At 44.5% G+C, this 19,942-nt stretch overlaps 1 protein-coding gene across 3 annotated transcripts in view; it reads right to left on the bottom strand.

The window, feature by feature from the left end:
- NXPH1 (neurexophilin 1) overlaps positions 1-17,798 on the bottom strand; it is a 143,592-nt gene extending 125,794 nt beyond the window's left edge. Inside the window, exons 1-2 of one of the 3 annotated variants that reach the window (XM_027911036.1) lie at positions 17,153-17,798; positions 16,289-16,450 (exon numbers count right to left, since the gene is read on the bottom strand). In XM_027911036.1, the coding sequence (XP_027766837.1) occupies positions 16,289-16,342 (54 nt within the window). In that variant the 5' untranslated portion in view covers positions 16,343-16,450; positions 17,153-17,798. Of the gene's footprint in view, positions 1-16,288; positions 16,451-16,969; positions 17,047-17,152 lie in introns of those variants that run through there. The other 2 variants (XM_027911043.1, XM_027911050.1) reach the window with 2 other exon arrangements.
- Between the last annotated feature and the right edge of the window lie 2,144 nt (positions 17,799-19,942).

Genomic DNA, 19,942 nt, shown 5'->3' with positions numbered 1-19,942 from the left:
CTGAATATTTGTTTAGTCTTTGTGGAAAGTTTAACATTAAATGGTTTAGAAAACAAGATTACAGGAAAATATACCTTGCTTTTTGGAGAAAAAAAAAAAAACCAGTTCTTCTTTGAGAAGTCTTAATGTTGCATTTTTGGAGAAACAAAAAATGTGGTAGAGCATGGCCTTTATGTCAGGTTTATAATTTTTTATGATTCCTGGAATGCCCATTCAAAGCCAGTCTAGTTTGTTGGATGTTTTTAGTCTCACAACTACTTCCCAGAATCACCTCAGCTTCTACAGTCAAAAATCATTAATACTCTTCACATGCTTTAACACTCAGAACTGTTTTTGTGAAATAACCTATACATGTTTCACCTCTGCAAAACAGTTTTCTTTCTTCAGCCTGTAGAGCTGGACACACCAAGCTAGAACATCCCTTCAATCCTTGCTCTGGTTGTCTCAGACCAATCAAATAAGATCCTGGAGCCAACTTCTCCTGACAGTTCTTGCAGATGCACTGAGAATGATACAGAGACTAGACATAAAGAGAGCATGCAGTAGCTTGCTACAGATTTTTATGCATGGATGATAGATAAAAATCATTAAACAAAGCAGATTATAAGCTTAAAAATAATGAATGGAGACTGAGGGTAGTGACCCTCAAATTGGTAACTAGTTTCAAGTTAATATGCACCCACAGCTAACCCTGAGTAATGTTCTTCAGGAAAAAAAAAAAATAAACCTTTCAGGATCTTGGGCACATAAACAGCTTTCTAAAAGTAATTAGTTAACTTTGCTATGACAGACTGACAGGGATTTTTAAAATACAAGACAAGAATTGGACTTGGATGTAGCTGTGAAGATAATGGAGGTTCAGCAAACAGATTAAAAGCAGGAAAGCAAGGACTGCTTATGCTTAGTGCTAGCAGCCTTGGAAGATCCTCCAGGCTAGATCCAGAAGTTGCCTATAATTACTACTATGAAGTGCTTTCTCTCTTTGTCCAAGGGACCTGTTAAAATTCATAATCTGGAATTAGCTACTCACATATTTCTTCCGGGAAAAGTTTCCTGAAAACATAATTCACAGAAGCTACTAAACTGTCCAAATAAAGCAACCAAAGAAAGAAAAGAAAAAACTTAAACACTTTCCAACATTTCTGAAGCATAACTGCTCCCAGAATTAGGTACCTTTTTTTACTGTTTCTAATGGATAAAATTGCAATGGATAGAATTGGTAGGGCAACATAATTTCAACTTTCTGGTTCAGGAATTTCTTACACATCAGAATAAAGCTTTTTTTCTGATATAGGGCTCTAAAAATTTGAAGGGCTTCCACTGTGAATGAACACAAGCACAGAAGACTTTGGAAGAAAGACTTAACAAACAAATATCTCACAGCTTACCTACAGTGAGATCATGTTTCCTGAGTAAAGGGGTCCCTGACTATTAAATGAAGCAGAATAAAATGAACGAGCAAAAGCAAGAAAATTCCCCAGACTATTCCACCAGGTAGTGGTTAAACCAATTACCTCTGGATGGTGAGGTTTGGGTTCATATTTCCTTTAATCTCTTAAATCCCTGACAGAGGCTTCAGTTGTTAGGCTGATGAGAAAAATATGAATGAGAGACAAAGAAAGGAAAAGTCCAGTGACCCTATAAAATCTTTTGTAAGTCTAGGGTGTTACAGACCCGAATAGAACTGCTTCTCAGAGGCCAGCACTACCTTTTTTTTTTTTCCCTTTTATCCATGTGAGTCAGTAGAATCAATAATAGAGAAGTTATGATGAAGTGGTGGCATTTAAATTAAAAAATAACCCAGAAGTCTAGCTATCACAGCTGATACTAATTCTATTGTAAGTGGTAGCTGAATGTGAGGTGCAGTCATTTATCTGCAAGCAGAGCTTAGCTACATGTTGTTAGTTTCTTACAACAGACTAATAAGATGCTTGAAAGTGTGACTGCAGCTGACAGCTGAGCCTGGGATGATCAGGCCTGACTTATATCAGCCACGGAAAAGGTACTTTACAATGAGCATTTGCACACTGAAAAGCATCCAAGAAATATATTCTGACTGTCATGAACAGAAATTACCACACTAAAGAAAGACAGAGTGCATAGTTGATGAGAAGTAATTATGAAGTAATTGAATATGAAGTAGTTAAGCAATTAAAGGTGGAAGCTATGATACAAGACAACACAGAGGAAGAAAAAGAATACTGCATGTAAGAGAAACTTTCTGTGCTGTCATCTTGTTGGACATTTACAGTGTTTTTTTGCTGTGTTCAGTGGCAGTAATACCGTATGAGAAAAATAATCCCTAGGTGAAGAGTTCAGCCTTGAACCAAGCCTGTGATTGAACTAGAGTTTCAGGTTTGTGGGTAACATTGACAACAATGCAAGATGTAAGCAATTCTTAAGTAGTCAAGAATGAAATAGAGGTCCAGGCTCAGAGGAGGCAGATTGCTGTAGAAACAGACATCAAAGCTAAGCGATTGGGACAGGATGACTCTTTATTCAGATTCTGTTTTCTTTGAGATTTTGTTTTGATTTCTAAGAAGGGATTTGTATGGGGATTGCCTTTTGATTCCTTTACTTATTTCTATGCAACTACAGTGACTCATTCATATTTTAGAAGCAATAGCATTCCATTCAAGACAAACCTCCTGTTTCTTTGAGTGTGAGAGGTAACAGAATGCATTCCCCACCATTCCCAACAAGTCCTCCAGCAAAAGCAGAGGTGACCATAACGAACATTGCTTAAGTACTAAATAAGTCAAACAGTGACTTTTAAAAATGGTAGCTCTTGTATCATGTTTGTTTATCAAGAAAAAAAACAAGTGTAGATCCTCAAGTAGATTTTGTAACCATTGGAGGTCACTTTTATGCTGAGTTTCTGCTAAGAATTCTCTGCCTAAGCAGTGATACATTTAACATCCTTAACTAACTTGAAATTACTTCTATTGTCAAAGAGCAATATCTCGATTAAAAAAAATAAATAGTTGAGTCCATTTCCTGCCAGTCTATCTTTATGATAGCTTTTGTTTCCTAAATACATACGTAGAAGGCATTGGAAACTAAGATAAATTAATCAGTGTAATTTCGGTTGTCTAGATTTTCCATCCCCACTGGGCATATTTATTGGAATCTGACTGTAGCTGGGCACATTTTTAATAGCAAACAATTTATTTGATTAATTTTCCCTACACTTCTGTTCATTAAAAAGCCTCTCCCATTTTGATTTCTGCTTTGCTTTTTTTTTTTTTTTTTTTTTTTTTTTTTTTTTTTTTTTTTTTTTTTTTTTGTNTTAATCCATAAGCAGTCAGTGAATGTTTTCAGCATATTTTAATCTGGATTCTGTTTGGAAGCTCTTTGCTTCATCTAACCACAATGATTATTTCTTTACTAGAGATGTTGTGACTTTAAATCTTCAGTTAGTGCTGTCTTAGGTCCCCTAATTGACTTTACCACTCTAAGTGTAGTATCAGGAACACTTCTGACATGATTAGTGAACACTTAGTATTATATTTCAAGCACTGACTTACCAAGGAATGCACAAATCCACAGGGAAACAATTTTTCTCTAAACATTTATCAGATAAAACAAGTTTACACAGGTGCATGTTGAAAAATTAATATAAAAGAATGGGAATACAAGAGAATAGAAAGCTTCTGAGGAGTGTCAACTTTTATAGGTGGATCCTCATATTATTATCCTAACTCTTTTCAAGCCACTCCCTTGTTATTCTGTGATATGTTTTCCCAACACAGAATGATCCTTCATCCAATCACCTTCATCCTACTCCAACCACCACATGATCAGCTGCAGTTAAATCAAGGCAAAAAGGGGAACATTGGCAACGTGGTAACAAGGGACCTGTAGGATTTGCAAGAAGTCAATGAAATGAGAATTACAGGAATATATGAGCAATTAGTTTGTTGTTTTTATAAATATTATTAATGTAACTCCACTGGAAATAGTCTTACCTAAACATGCTGAAGAGAGAATTATTCCAAACATTTCTGTAGTCTTTGGGATGCTAACAAAAAGTCAGGGCACAAAAAATCAATCATGCAAGGTGGACCATACTCAAAGATGACTAAATGGAAATACTGTCTTAGACTCCATTGAAATTCTCCATTAATAAGCAATGCTGAGGTAAAAAAAAACTCACAAAGAAGCCCCCTAGATGCATCACATCCCCACAAATGAACAACTCCTCCTAACGAATCATACATGCCTCTCGCTACCTGAAGTGTTTTACAGATCAGGAGGTTAAAAACTTTCCACAAGCAATAGAAATGTAGGTACAAATTTAAAGAATGTAAAACACATGAGCAAAATTGAGTCAGGGACCTGCCCAGCTAGCTAAATTTTAGCCTGAATCAACAAGCTAATGAAGTCACAGCTCCACCTGTTGAGCTAAAGCGAATCATCCACCTGTGACAGCTGGCAGCACAGGTTCATTTTTGTTCCAGATGCAGATGACTAACACTATGCTGCTTGGATAAAGCAAAACACAGAAGTTTAAGGACAAACCGTGTCATTATTACTCTAGGTGGAGGAGTACTATAGCCATGGAGTTATTCTGCCAGAGAACAAAAGGGCTCAGTTCTACAGGAAGGATCTCATGGCAGACCAAAGACAGGATATCATTCTGGGTAAATTTACTGAAGAATACAACAATGAAAGAAACACACTAGAAATAAAAGCATATAGAGCCTGCTCAGCTCTTTTTGACTTCACAGAAGACTAAGTTACTCTGACCAAAAGTTGCGACTACCACATAGGCATACATATATATTCTTTCACATTTATTAGAAATGCTTACTTTCTTTCCTGTACTAGCTCTGAACAGCCAGTTTGCACAAAGCAAATCAAGCTAAAATTTGATGAAATATCATTCCCAACCACCTTCTAGAAATGGAAATATTTATCAAGCTAAAGACCCCATTTTACAACCAGAGAAATCAATGGCCAAGTTCTCATGAGCCTGAATGGTCTTGAATCAACGTGCAAGTTTCTTGTGGAAGAATAAACAGGATACTTTTTTTTTTTTTTTTTTGCCTTACATGGTCATTATTCCAATACATTTTTCTTCTGAAAGAAAAAAAAGTATCTGCAGTGGTCTGCAAAAAATGTACACCAATAGTGCAGTTAGACTTTAAATTTACAGCACAAATCCAATACCATATACAGGCCACATATGGCTTTCTGAGATATGCCACCATTTCCATCTCTTTGTAATTCTAGAAAACAGTAAGTGATGCTGTCTGATTGCTTCAAAAACACATTTGCAGAGAAAAAAAAAAAAAACAAAAAACACATGAATTATCTGTTTGAAAAGCCTAACTTTAGTTCCACTTCAAAAATAAAGATATTTTGCAAACTATTTATTCAGAAGCTGCATCAGAAGTCAGAATGAGTCACAAATAATGATTCCAAAAATTCAGAGTTAACAAAAAATAATTATTATCCAAAAATTATTGTATTTTTGATTATTCAGTAATTATTATCCAATAATAATTGAGTAATAATATTTTTTTAGAATAAAGGGTAGTAAGCAGTGTAATGCTTGGTTATAGACATGATACTGTACTGGATCCTAAGTAACATAGGGTTAAATTCAGCAGTGTCATATCTTGGCAAAAATAATACTTTGTAACATTTTTAAAGTCATAGATGTGTTATTTTTTCTGTTTTGGAAGAAGAAAATTTTATATCCTAAAAGAAGAAATGCAAAAAAAACCCATACGGCATTCACTTTCCCCTTGCTCAATAAAGCACTGAAACTTATGTGAGTGAGTCTCCTGACTTCAATAAAGCTTGTGTTTTGCTTCTGAAAATCAGCTACAAACCACTGGCCTCTACTCTGAAGTGTCTGTTACACCACCACAATTTCAGAATATTCTATAAATTATGGAGAACAAAAGCAGCACTGGCACCTCGTCTAATGTACTTAGTCACACATTTCCATATTCACTTGGATTGCATTATGCTGGAAGACTGAACCATATCATTACAATCTGCTAATCCACACAATAACTTTTCCAAGACTCACACTCTGCTCTAGATAGTAAATATTCTGTGCATTTAAGATGCAAACACAAAATGTATTCTGATATAATTCAGGGGGATAGCACCTTATCTTAGGGCTAGCAGAGGCAGGAGAGCTCTCACAGAGGAAGGAGGTACACAGCAAGGGGTACCAATGTTTGAACCAGCTGAAGATATGGAAGATGATTCACACAGACCACAGTACTATGAAGGACCAGAAAATATCATTCCTTACTCACTCCAAGTGACCCCTCACAGAAAGGATTCTGTAAAGTAATGGTTATGCTTTGTGCAAGTAACTACTCAAAACCCTGAAGTTTTCATTCAGATGTTAAAAATAGTGTTGCTAAAGGGTCCTATTCTCTCTCCCCTCTGTTTGCAACATGTACTACAGTGCCACCTACTACAAGGGAGCTGGTAAGCAAATGTGAAGGTTTGTGGAAGCAGGGAGAAGAAACAAGTAGGAATATAAAATGTGGAGCTTGTTAAGGTAATATCCATTGCAGTTAGAGGCAGCAGGATGGAGCCCATCTTTTTTAATGGTGAAGGTTTTCATGTACTATTTATTATGCACATCTTTTATGTCATATCTCTGTAGTCTTTCTTATTTTTCTTCTGTTTAAAGACCTGTTCACTTATCAATTGTTTTCCACAAAGCTACAGTATTATTGCTATATTTTACCTATCAATATTGCTTACAAAATCTTCTCAAGGTGCAAAGTATTTCCCACATAAATATTAAGAAAAATCTCTGATTGTAATACAGAGCAGTTGCAGTAAGTGAAAGCAGAAATTACTCTAACTTAGTGTCAAGTTACGTACTAACATTCTGATTTTAAACACACTAATGTTCTACAAGACTGTTACTGACAGTACAACAAGCATGAGGATACCATTTCAATATTATTCTTATTTTAGGTCCATACCTTCTTTTGCAAGACATCAAATGCTATGGTTGAGACTGCAAATATAAAAAGCAGTCCATTAATTTTATATAAGAAGTTTTATATACCTGAAGGCCTATGACAACATTTCTTGACAAAATAGCCTAGCAGAAGAATTGTTTTTCTAAAGTTCAATCAAGAATAGCTTTTAAAAATGACTCTGCATATAAACATTATGGTACAGGTGGTCTGAACAACCCATAACAGAAATTCCATTAGCTAAAATTTTTTAAGAGCTGCCAATTACACTTTCAATTTGAAGTGGCATCCGAATAGTGACAAGCAATTCTTGGTGATAGAGTTGTTCTACTTAATCTTAAACAGGAAACAGAATCTGTCCTCCTAGAAAAAGTAAACAAACCATTGATTTACATAGGAATCCTTCTGCAGAAGGGTCTTTGTTTTTCAATAGTGCACTCAAGATATGCCTAGAGTGTCTCTTATTTTTACTTTTTCCCAGTAGCACATAGGCACCTCTAAAACAAGTGCAGGAAATATTGTGCCAACTGAGAGTTAACTCACACATGATGCAAGGCTGACATGGGGCAGGGGAAAGGGGGAAGAGGATCATAAAACATACTGGTCTGTTCTTTCTGACATATGCACACAACATCAGGTAGAAGCACTATACTCAGAGGGCCAAATCCAGAACTACCAGTGCTGTTAGAGACCACCACTAAGTTCAGGGATTTTCAGATCAAAACATGTTCTAACAAGGAAGGTAAGTAGCATCTGTTGTTTTTTCAACTGAGGATACTGTGCTGGTTAGATTTAAGTGATTTTCTACTTTTCTTTCTAAACAAATAATATAATTTTAATATATCATATATATATATATACGTACACATATGAAAATTTTAGTTACAAGTCTTTCCAAGAACTAAGGCCGTTAGATCAGTTCTTCCCTAGTGTTATTCTGGCTGTCAGCTCTGCTGCTAAAAGAAGTCTGCTGTACAGCTATCACTAAATTTTTAAGGAAACATACAAAGAAATAATATAAGCATATTCTCTTAACAGTTTTTCAAAATATCAGAGAAAAAGAAAAACAGCATTCACAAGTGCACACAATAAGAAACAACTAAGCTACACACCCAAAGAAACAAACAAGCTCTTTGTTCTTTAGTTTTTTGTGAGTCTGGATTAGAAAATGAAATTACAGGAAAATAGGGCTCTAGTACCATAACCATTTGGTAGGCCTGATTTCTCCCCCATTAAAAAAAAACTGTAGATGTGGAAAAAGCAGATTATCTTTCCATGCACTGGTCAACCTGTCACTGAAGCAATCAAACAGATTAACAGGAGAGGTGATACTCCACAAGTTAGAGCACTGACTTGTGAAAGGATAGGACAGAGATCAACTAGTGGACAAACTTTTTTTCAGGAGATGCAGGGGGCAAGGAAGAAAATATTACTAAATAAAATATTATTAAACCCTTCCTTGGAGAGGAAAAGACAGGGCACCTAGAGAGATGACACAGTGTGTAAGGCAGATGAACGTCCCTGACACATTTGTCACTAGCCGGATGGTGAGACATTGACATTAATGAGAATGGCATTTGGAAGATAAAAGCAATATCTCTGCAGCAGACAATACAGTTTCAAGACACCACACATGGGGACATGGTGTAATCAAAAGAGACTGGAGAGTGCTCACATCTAGCAAAAACATCACAATCACTATTGATATTCATGGGAGAATACGGATCAGGAATAAATGGTTTATGGTTTTGTCTGGAGGGTTGGTGGGGATTGTGGGTTGTTTTTCTTCTCAGCCCAGTCAATTCCCATCACATTCCTTTATTGAAGGACTCTCCATCAGTCATTCACTTACACCTGCCTTGCCAAAAGTCACTGTTTCATTGACAAGTGCTTTTCAGGCAGCAGAGCTCTAGAAGACAGCTTTGTCGATAGTGAGTGGGGATTTACAGGGGTGGAGGCTTTTGCCTGCAATTATCTCCTCGTGAAAGCAAGGAGAGAGCTGGGAGATACCCTGAGTACTGTCTGCCAGGACACAAGCAAGTGTAGGAAGCAAGATCTGGCTGCCCCTCACAGATGTCTCAGAGTGCTACTACCCCAAAAATGACATCAACTGTGTCTGAGAGTCACTCATGCCATTACCCATGGGATAGAAAGTGTCATTATTAATTAGTCACTCCCTGTTCTCTTGTCTTGGTGTCAACCATGTCTCACAGCTCATTTTTTACTCCAGTGCTCTCTAGCATCTCTGGTCTCCCTCCAAAAGGAGAGGATGCTGTGGTCCTAGGATAGAATGAGACAAACCTGGGCATCCCAGAACAGCCTTCCTGATCCCCAAATTCATTCTGCCATCCATGTTCCTCTCCACACTCATGTATTGCCCTCTGATCAGTTTTTCCCCAGAAAATAAAGAAACTGCTACACCACTAAGAGAAAGCAAGTCAGCAGCAACACCAATTTGCTGGTCCACCTGCCTACTTCTTCCTTCAGGAAAACGAGCTCAGGCCGACAAAGCCCAAGTCCAGAGCATGTTGCGGGTGAGGTCTAAGCAGCAGCGTCCCGAAACATTGACTACCTCGGGACGGGGCGTCTATGAGAGAGTATTTTCCAGGGGCCGGCGTGGTCCCCCGGGGCCGGGAGGGGCCGGGCGCTGTCCGCGGTGCTGTCCCCTCCCCGGGCGTTCTCCAGGGTTCTGCACGGTGCTACAGGGGCTGCCGGAGGGACACCACCAGCCCTGGCCGGGGGGAGCGGGGAGCGGAGCACCCAAAAGTGAGCCTTCCCCGGGTCGGGCTGCCAGCGCCTGCCCGCTCTCCCCGCAGCGCTCGCACCAGCCGTCCGTGGTTGGAAACGCTCAACATCTCCGACAGAGGGGGAAACCCACACTTAAATAAATAAACAAACAGAAATCACATGGATTAATCGTGCAATGAAGAAGGCTTTAGACTCGGATCCAGGGGCGAACAGGAAAATAGTAATCCAAACTAACCCGATATGTCATGAGGACAAGCTCTTTCTGCATCCTCAGTAATGCTGCATGCAGGGAGTGTAGCCTCACTCATGAAGGTGCCCATGTCCCCGTCCTGCAGCAGAGTACTGAGAACCTCTTGGCTGTCCTTCAATACATTCTCTCTCTCTGCTTCGATTTAAAAATTAAAAGAGAATGGAAAGTGGTAGAAGAAAGCTGATTTAATCAATCACAACAAGCTCAGCAAGATGGATTATGGGGGGGGGAGGGAAAAAAAAAAAAAAAAAAAAAAAAAAAAAAAAAAAAAAAAAAGCTGTATTCCTAAGCAGCGACCGGTGTCACAGTAGTTAAAATAGAACAGAAAAGCCTCTCACAAACTCAATTCTTATGTAGATGAGGAGACATAAGAGCTTTTCTTTCTTCGCGGGCTTAGTGAATTTCTAATTTGCCCAAAGAAGCCCTAGAGGAATGAGGTAGAAAGGGCGGGAATATTGGGATTGCTAGTCATAACAAACATTGCCATGATCTGGATTGTCGCCTAGAAATTCTCTGCAAATGAGGGGATCCAGTGCCATTGTCTCAGCCGAGTTATTTCTCTTGACCTTTAGCTTTGTCCATCCAGGCTCAACAAACTTCCTGCAATGAGTATCACCCCCTCTGTCTGCCACACACACAACTTTGTTCTCTCTAGATCATGGAAAGGGAAAGAGGATGAGAGGTGGTTTTCCCTCCAAAAGAAAGGCACTTGCAGAAGTTTAAATAGCCAGAAAACTGTAGGGTTAAACAATAAACTAGGAAATGTGCTGTCCTGTTAAACAGAGAGCAGTTTGCACAGCATTGAGAACCCGCCAATATATATCATATCAATAAAAAGGAGCTCTTCGAAAGCTTGCATGGTAATTGAGATTGGAGATCTTTTTTGATATGGGTTGGCATTTCCTCATATCAGTCTGACAGAGCCAACTCAGGAAATTGCTGGTAATATTCATCTGGGGAGCACTTTCATTAAACGTAATTCATTCGACTTTCACAATAAATTGAGTGACATCCTTACAGCAGAACCTTTTTATCCTTGATGAAGTGCTTGCCAGCCTTTGGTTTTCCACTTTATTGTCACATTCCTTAAAGCAAGAATCGTCAACATGTCAATCTGTTTCATGAAAAAAATGCTAAAGCTGTATTTACAAAGCACCCAGGAGGTGGTTTAATGCTGACTTACAAGAAGAGCGAGCTGGGTGTTAAACTATCTGATAAATCACAGTAAAACTTCCCCCAAACCCAATCGGGAGAACAGAAGCCAGTCCTAGGGAGGGAAGGATGGCTCACACATTCATTTTCTGCAAGTGCTGGCTATTCCAAGCAATTGGTTTCTTAACCTGCTTCACCGCACTTTCCAAGAGAACTGGGGAAATCGGCTTTTTGTTAATTAAAATGGCAGTTTAAATATGCAGGGAAATATCAAAGAGGTTAAAATGGATACCTCTAGGTACTGTACCGACTTGGAAGATGTGTCGAGTAGAAGAGAGGCAGGGATTATATTCAGGTACCTCCCTAAAAGGTGAAATCTGTTCCATACTGCTTTCTCCAGCTACTTAATAAATAGAAATAGTGTATAATAATCACCAGGAAAAAGACACTTCAATGCGGGGAAACCCATTCTTAAACTAACACAGGTCCCTGGTGGTTAGGAAGTAGGGAAGCCTAGAAAAGGATGCACCATCCTGTGCTAAAAAAAAAAAAAAAAAAAAAAAAAAAACAAAACACCCCAATCAGTAGTGCAGATAAGTTTGTTTCTCCTACACGAGATGGGGATCCAATTGTTATTCCTGCGCCTTCCGAAAGGGTAATCCCCCACCCCCACCGCCCCCTACATCGCCGCTACAGCTTTTTTCAAACTCTTCTATAAAGAGGGAGTAGGATCATCTCAAGGCTACAAAAAACTACCATTTCTCTCCCTGCTCGCCAAGCTCTCTCCCCCGCCCTCCCTGCCTTCGACGTCAAATTGAAAATTGCAAGAAATCGCTTTTTTGGGGGGGAAAAAAAGCAATACCTGAATGCATTCAGCACCAAATGCCTCTGAGAAAATACTGTGGGTGGTGATTACGATAGGACAATGCCTTCTCTCTCTTTTGTTTTCTGTTTTCTTTTATCTTCGCTGCCTATAGAGGTGTGGTTTGTTTGGGTTTTTTTCTTTCATGACAAAGTAGGACACAGTCAGCAACTATCCTTAAAAAGAAAGAAGCAAAAAAAAAAAAAAATCAACTTATCTTCGCTAGCGCCTGATATCTTGTCACGTTCACCTCAGCTTGCATTAACCAGGGTGAAATGACCGCAAACAGTGCGACACACAGCGAAATTAAATGTACACAAACTCTGGAGCCGCTAACCCTCTGTTTACCCCCTCAGCAAATACCGTACCAAGTGTGCCACCGCTGAGGACAATTTTAAACCTCTATGATTCACAACAATTTTTCAGGAAAGCTCCTCTCGGCTGCCAGAAGGCCTTCAAGCTACAGTGGCGGTGAGGAATAGACCTCCAAATCCCAGCCCGGCACGGGGAGGAGGTTAGCAGGCTGTTTCCAAAGCCCCTCTGCCAAAGACATCGCCCTGTAAAAGAAGATGCCCCGTGAGCTCCGCAGTTCTGCTCTTCTGACAAAGCACGGCGCAGAGAAGCTCCCCCTGCGAAACAGCCCTCGTCGTGGGGTGAAAAATCACCCCTCCTTTTGCTCTTGCGCTGCTTAAGTTCTACACGGAGTTAAAGCGCTCTGCCAGCCTGCCCCAGTCTTTATCCTAATTAACAAACCCACCGGTGAATAAACACTTTGCTGGCTGGGAGAAGACGACAAGCCGGTTTGGGGGCTGAGGAGGGGAGAGATCCTTACCCTAGCAGCATGCCACGCAAAACTCCGGCTGGTTTTAGTTCCGTACCCGCTACTCTGGGTAAGGAGTGCCTAAGTAACGAGCCGAAGTCCTTACGAGCCGGGATGATCCCAGCAAAAGAGATGCATGTTACCATTCCATGATTGTACGGCGCGGGAAGGTGTCCCTCGAGTGTGCGGGGGTAAAGCTTGTGACCGTGACGGGGAATGAAGTCCTGTTATCTGCGAGGCACCTGGGCCGCGTTTCCCGAGGGTGAGCAGGATGCGGGCGGGGAGTGGCGGGACGTAGCGAGCGCCCGTCTCCGCCGGGAGCTGCCGGGCATAGCCCGCCGGACCCGCCGCACCGACGGGCTCTGCAGCTGCCGACATGAAAACGATCTGCCTCCTCTTCCGAGGCCCTGCTTGATCTGTCCCAGGGAGAAATAACTAGTTAGGATCCTTGCTAACAGCCCGCGCGTTCTGTAATCGCTTCTACAATATGCTGCTTCCACACAGAGCGGGGGGAAACAGGAAGAAAGGAAAACAAACAGCCTGGCCTTTTATTGTCCTGTGGTGTCGGTCTGGAAATTCAGCGGCAGCTAGGCAGGAGGTACAACGAGAAGGTTTCCGTTAGAGGAATGATGTAAAATCCCGATGTCCTTAAAAACAGAACTCAGTCCTGTGAGTCTGCGATCTTTCGGGGTTTTTTCCTTACTATTTACATGCTTTCTTACTGTCGATTTTGAGCTCAGAACAGCGCTGTTACTCTATGAAACATTATCCATTAGAACAAGACTAAGATGCTGTCGAAAGAAGGGTGGTGGAGTGTCGTAGTGAATAAGACCAAGCGTAGGTGTTTGAATACTTTCTTCAGCTCTCTAAAAGTAAAGAAGGAAAACAACTGCAAACCTTTAAAGGTTAACTCCTAATTCTGCCAAATAAGTACTAAGTTATGCATTTAGGCCAAAAGAAATACATTTCACCTGCAAATCAAGTATAACATTTTCAATACACTGCACAGCTCAAAACAAGGAGCACATCTTGCAAAGGATAACTAATGTTCTTATCAATAAACATAATACGACAAACCATCTCTACCCCAGCAAAATTCCTGCTCATTTTGATCGGCTGTGACCTCTATAAATTTCAGGCAGTAAGGCTGGATGACATATGGCTCTATTAAAAAGGGGGAGAAGAGCAGAAACACTTTTTTTCTCCTTCAAGTTTTCATTACGAAGAAGTATAAAGGTGGAGGGAAAAGACAAAAGAAAAAAAAATCACACCAAAACCCTAAGAGCAGGGATTTGCTGGGTGAAGCGAAATTACAAGGCAGGCAGTGTCTGTAACTTCGAGGCAGCCCAGCCTCGTCGCAGCAGTTCACTCTCTCTGAACACCTCCCAGTTCAAGCGAAGGGAAACAGGCTGTTTTCTCTTGCACCTATATTATTAATCCCTCCCAAAAAGGGTTTAACAAACTCGATAGAAAGCTGTTCATGCTGCCATTTAATTTACCCTTCCTAACAGTTTGAGCGCTGAAAATTAAATTCCTAATTTGAAACTGCTCTAGTCCACACAGTGATGTGCACACACTGATAGGCACAATAAAATGCTGCACCTTGCTGCTTTGTGGCACCGCATTAAAGCTTTAATCAAAACTTCATGCTTCGCTGCTAATAAACAGTTTATTATCACGCAATGGCCTAATGTAAACTTTCAGAGTCACTCCCAAAATACAGAGAACAGGGAGAGATTGGCATAAAAGTGGAAGTATCGATTCAGAAGGCAGAATCGTGTTAGGGAAATCCTTTGGATCCTCCCCGAGTGTTTTGGCAGAAGACACAGCCCAGCCTAAGAACGCATTCCCTCCCCCTAGGCTGTCTTTTATTCAAGATATTTTTTTCTTTTTTTGTATCATATTTCGCATTGTTTGGAGGGGAAACTGGAAATTCGTCTCCTTCACTCTACGATGCCAAACCCTCAGGAAAAAAAAAAAAAAAAGGAGAAAAAAAAAAAAAAAGCGCATTCAGGTAATGAAGTCTGTAACTAAACGGTAATTGAATCAGCATAATTTGCACACTGAATGGTTTTCAAATGCTCCCAGTTTACAATTAAAGGAGAATTAATGCGCTTGTTGTTCAGACTGCAGCGCATTAGAATAAATCCAGCACTGTTGTTGTAATGAGTCCAAAGCAGTTTAACTGCCAGCAAACACATTTAAAATTTAACACGACGTATCGATCTCGCTCCGTTTTGGGTTTTGTTTTGGGTTTTTTTTGATGGATTATTTGCCGCGCACTTTTCTCCCCATTTCCCCCCACCCCTCCACCCCTCACCCTGGGCTATAAAATTCGCGGGGAGGAGAGACACCCGCGGCAGACGTTGCACCGCCCGGAGAGGGCAGGGCCCCCCACTTCGGGCGGGCATGGGATGGCTCGGGATACGCCGGGATACGCCGGGCCGGGCCGGGCGCGCGGAGGCTGCGCGGGAGGGGAGCGCGAAGCGCCCCCCCCCCTTCCCCCGCGCGAGCCGGGCCTGCTCGTGATTGGCTGCCCCTCGGTTCGCGCGCCCGCGCTGCCCCGCAGCGCCCCCGGGTGGCGCGGCCGAGCCGTGCAGGGAGCGGAGGGGCGGCGGCGGCCGTGGGGACGGGGACGAAGGGGCCGCTCCCGCAGCCGCAGCCGGGCCAGGGCCGCCGCCGTCGCCTCCCCCAGCACGGTCCCCAGCCGGGATGCTTCTCTCGGCAACGGTCCTGGAAAAAGGTCTTTTCCCTCCCCCGTCGCCACGGGGACGAGCTGCCGCCAAGCGTTTGCCTGCTTAACGCGTCGCAGGCGAGAGAGGATGCGGGCTGCAAAGGAGCAGCCTGCCTGGTTTTTGTTCCTTGTGATCGTAGAGGGAATAAAGTGTGTGTGTGTGTGTGTGTGTGTGTGTGTGTGTGAAAGGAGATAACGCCGCTGTTTACTCGTGTTCCCCCGGTAATCTTAAAGGAGATTTGCTACGAAAGTCAATGACACTTCACGCGGAAAACACTCGCTGTGCTCGCCGCCGAATGCCCTCCCGCCTGTGCCGCGCAGCCGGTAGTGCCACACCGCGAAGGTTCCCATTCGGAGGGGCTCTCACCCTCAGGAGGGAGCAGAGGGCTGGAAGTTGCCTCCATCCCACAGTCCGTCCAGGAGCCCCTGCGGCGGGGCTCCAGTACCCACGCAGAATCCGAGGGACCCGGCCCGGGAGGTGACACCGGGGAACGCGGCCCGGGAGTCTCCGACCCTGCTCTAGCCCCCCAAAGAGAAGTTACGGGTCTGTCGGCAAACACCCCCGTTCCCCGCCGAGATTTCCCGGTGGAGCCCCGAGCCTCCCCGCCCCCGGCCCGGCCCGACCCCGGGTCGGCGGGGCAGGGCTTGCTGCGGAGCACAAGTAGTTGCCGTGAGTTTGTTCGTTCTCCGCCAGGCTGGTGCCCTTCCCCCCTCTGAGCTCCCCGCTCCCAGGCCCATGAGAGGGGCCGGGGGCACTCACCAGGTAGAGGGTGGGCTGCAGCAGAAGGACCGCGTACCAGTACACAACCTGCATCCTCGCCGCTCAAACTTCCCCCGCGCTGCCTTCGCTGCCTCTTTGTTCCTTCCAGAACATAGATCCACCTGACATCCACTTTACAGAACAAGCAGAGCTCTCACCAGCCTAGACAAAAATGAAATTATAGACCCCATGACCACAAGACAAGGTTAGGCTTGAGACAAGGGGCGAAGCGAGGTGTGTAGGGAACGGGGTGGCGGGGGGGCGGGAGAGAAGGAGGAGGTGGGGTGCGTGAATGGGGGTGGGGGAAATAAAAAAAAAACGATTAAAATCGAGTTAATCCAGCGTCGGAGCAAAGTGATTGCACGGTCCAAGGTGGCAGCAGATTGCCTATAGGCAGCGCTCCCCGGCGCTCAGTCCTTTTACTGGGTAGGAGAGCCCCGTGGTGTGGGCTGGGATGGCCCGTGGGTGCCAGCGCCAACCCTGCCCGCCTGCCTGCTCCCTCGGCGGGGACGGGGCTGCAATCGCCCGCCACTTGGCCACGGAACCCCGGCAGAGCGCTGGAAAGCGGAGTGGGGAGAAGGGGGCAAAAGACGCTGGGATCGGGGCTCCGGATGTTCCTGGGGCGCTTAAAGCCGAGGCAGTGAGCTTTGCCTTCGGTATGCTGGAGCAGGTTCTGCGTACCCCCACAAGTACCCACCTCCCTCTGCCGCTCCCAAAGCCGAGCCGTGCCTTGCCCCAGGCCGGGACCGCGCCCCGGGGCGCCCCGACGGGCGAGGACCCCCATCCCCGACCCCAGCCCTCCTCCACCCCCGCGGCCCGTGGACAGCCCCGACGCCGCGGGGGGGGCGCGGCGGGGATACGTACGGCGTGGGGGATCCGACGGCGGCCAGGGCTCCGCGAGGTGCTCCATGGGCGAGCCTAGAGGGGCTGAGTGCCGCGGCACAGCCCACCGCCCCAGCGCATCTCCTCGCCGCGCTCCGCGCCGAGGTGTCCCGCGACCGCTGTGCATCCAGCGCAGGCACTGTCAGGGCGGCGGGGCGGCTGGAAGGCTCTCCCCCCCTCTCCTCCCCTTCTCCGCACACGGCCGCGCTCTGGCTCCGCCGAGCAGGACACTTACGGGAGGAGGGAGCTGCCCGGACTGCCCGCTCGCCTTCGGCGAGGGGCGAGGGCAGGAGCGGCGACACCGGCGCTCCGGGGCGTCCAGGGCGATTTGTCTCTATTAAAAATGACTTATTGGCGAGGGAGCGGCGAGCGCCCGCTATTTAACTTCAGATAAAATCTATCTGCAAAGACCTTGGCCGATCATCTTAAAATAAAGCGCTGGAGCCGAGCACTGTCCGAGCCTCACTGCTTGGGGAGAGAGAGCGAGCAGTGGAGGGGGGAGAAGGGGGGGGGGCTTGCTTGCCGAGGGGGAAGGGAGGAGGGAGGAAGGGGAGTTTAGCGGCGTCCCATCCTCTCCGCTGAACGGGGTGATGAATTAGAGCCCTACCCGGGCTGCCTTGCGCTGCTCGCCCTGCCCGCCTTGCCCGCGCTGCTGCCCGCCTTGTATCCTGCCCTGTCCCTGCTACCTGCCCTGTACCCGCTGACTTGCCCTGTCCCTGCTGCCTGCCCTCTCCGCCCTGCTGCCTGACTCTGCCGGGGTGTGGGCTCTGCCCTCCCTGTCCGCTCCGCTGCCCGCGCTGCTGCCCGGGCACAGCCCCTTTCCTTCTCTGCCTGTCCGCGGGAGCCGGCTGTCTGCCTGGAAGGAGCATGGGAGAGCACCTTCTCCCTCTTTCTTCCCCTTCATTGTAGTTTTTCCATCTCCATCAGGGCTGTCCCGTGCACCGACAGTGCTGTTTCGCCCGCGAAGGCAGCGGGCGCCAGCCAGCCGGGCACGGAGGCGGTGGGATCGCGGAGCAGAGCTGGGTAAGGGGTGCGGGAGACAAGCTCCAGGAGGAAAGGGTTGCTTCTCCCTCGCAAGCAGGAACCTGTAGCCCCTCGGAGTGAAGGTGGAAAGCTCATCCCTGGTCGGTGCTGTGGCTTATCCTCCCAGCTGTTACTCAAAGGGAAAGGTCTCATCGACCTTGTTTTATTTCTTCTTTACAAAGAGTCCTATGGGGTTTTTTTATACCCTCTTCTATCCCCCAAAATGGTATCATTACCAGTGTGACACTGGGACAGGGTGAAGGGGAGGATACCAACAGCACAGGGTAGCCTTACCAGATGCCCAGGTTCAATAGCAAAATTCAGATTTATCACTTCCCAAAGGGGAACCAATAAGCAAGAGAGGGAAATAAGAAAGAAAAGGGAGACTTCAGTTGTCCTGCCAAATCCTTGCTTCCCTCAGGGCACGTAGTGGTAATTAATATCTGCAATCTGAGGCTTCAGTACCAAGCTGTAACATACTGTTTTAATTTGGGGGTCTGAGTTTGGAAACACTGTAATAAAAGGAGATCTGGAAAAGAATGGGGAAGGCAATGAGTACTCTTTGAAAGAGCTGCACCAGAGCTTTGCCCATGGCCATTTCTGCTCCAAACACCTGGAAGATGGGCACTTCCATATGCCTCCAACATCATCACTCTTCTAGACATGTGGAGTGCTCACATTACAGCTTTGGACAGAAGCGTGCAGCCTGCAAGGAATCATACTGTCATCCTGCCCCTCCAGACAGCCTCTGCATTACAGTGCAGGCTAAAGCTGCCTAGACACTTCTTGTTTCAAAAGGATAACAAACAAAAAATTGCAGCTGACTTCTCCCTTGCAACTCCCTCCTTTCTATTTCTTCCACTCTTACTTCTCCATAAGTATGGGGCTTGAACCATGCTTAGTACTCTATCTAGATATATATGAGAGAGAGAGAGAGATTGCTAGATAGATATCACTCTCTTTGCATAGAACAAACTTGCCATAAGCTGCATGGAGCATACAGCTGAGCACTGCAATAAGCTGCTGTTTGGACCCAGGGCAGTTACTCTTACCTTAGATAAGAAATTTCCAATGGGTTAGGTTCCTGAAGATGACATGATTTCTTCAGGGAAGAAAAACTCAGCTCTACTGTATGTATAACTTGATTCAGTTTCTCCAAATTATGGTCACTGTCTTCATTGGAGTGACAAGGAAGTAGTCCTTGGAGAATAATTGCACCTTCATCTGATCAGATAGAAGAAGACCCTTCCAGTCTTTCTCATCCAGATCCTTACACCTCACCTAGGTGAACACTGTGGAGGAGCTCCTGATTCAACTGGAATCACAAGCAAAGTCTTACTTCTGCCCACTGAAATTTCTTCATGATGTAAATTCAACAAGGTCTCCTCTAAACAGCCTGATCTGTGTGGCATCTCCTTGAGTTCAGAGCAAGCTCTCGAGGCAAAGTTGTTAAGAATGGATGAACTGTTTTCTGTCAGGTTTGAACAGATCCAAGGTCTCATTTACTTCACTGAGAGCTTCCTTGCTCTTCAGCTGACTTCCTTAACCAAAGGCCTCTGTGACAAAGTTTCCAACTACGATGGAACTGAGCTTTCCTTCAGAAATGCTGCTGCTTGGACTGCTCCTTCACTCCATTGTCACTCCAGGAGAAAGGAGTAAGGATCATATAGGAGTCTGGATTGATCTTTTTTATTAAAAAAAAAAAAAAAAAAAAAAAAAAAAAAAAAAAAAAAAAAAAAAAAAAAAAAA

The sequence above is a fragment of the Empidonax traillii genome, unplaced genomic scaffold, assembly GCF_003031625.1.
Source record: "Empidonax traillii isolate 1590-97213 ecotype Southwest subspecies unplaced genomic scaffold, ASM303162v1 scaffold30:size3273891, whole genome shotgun sequence".
Lineage (NCBI taxonomy): Eukaryota > Metazoa > Chordata > Aves > Passeriformes > Tyrannidae > Empidonax > Empidonax traillii.
This window is presented reverse-complemented; position numbering and strand designations above follow the sequence as displayed.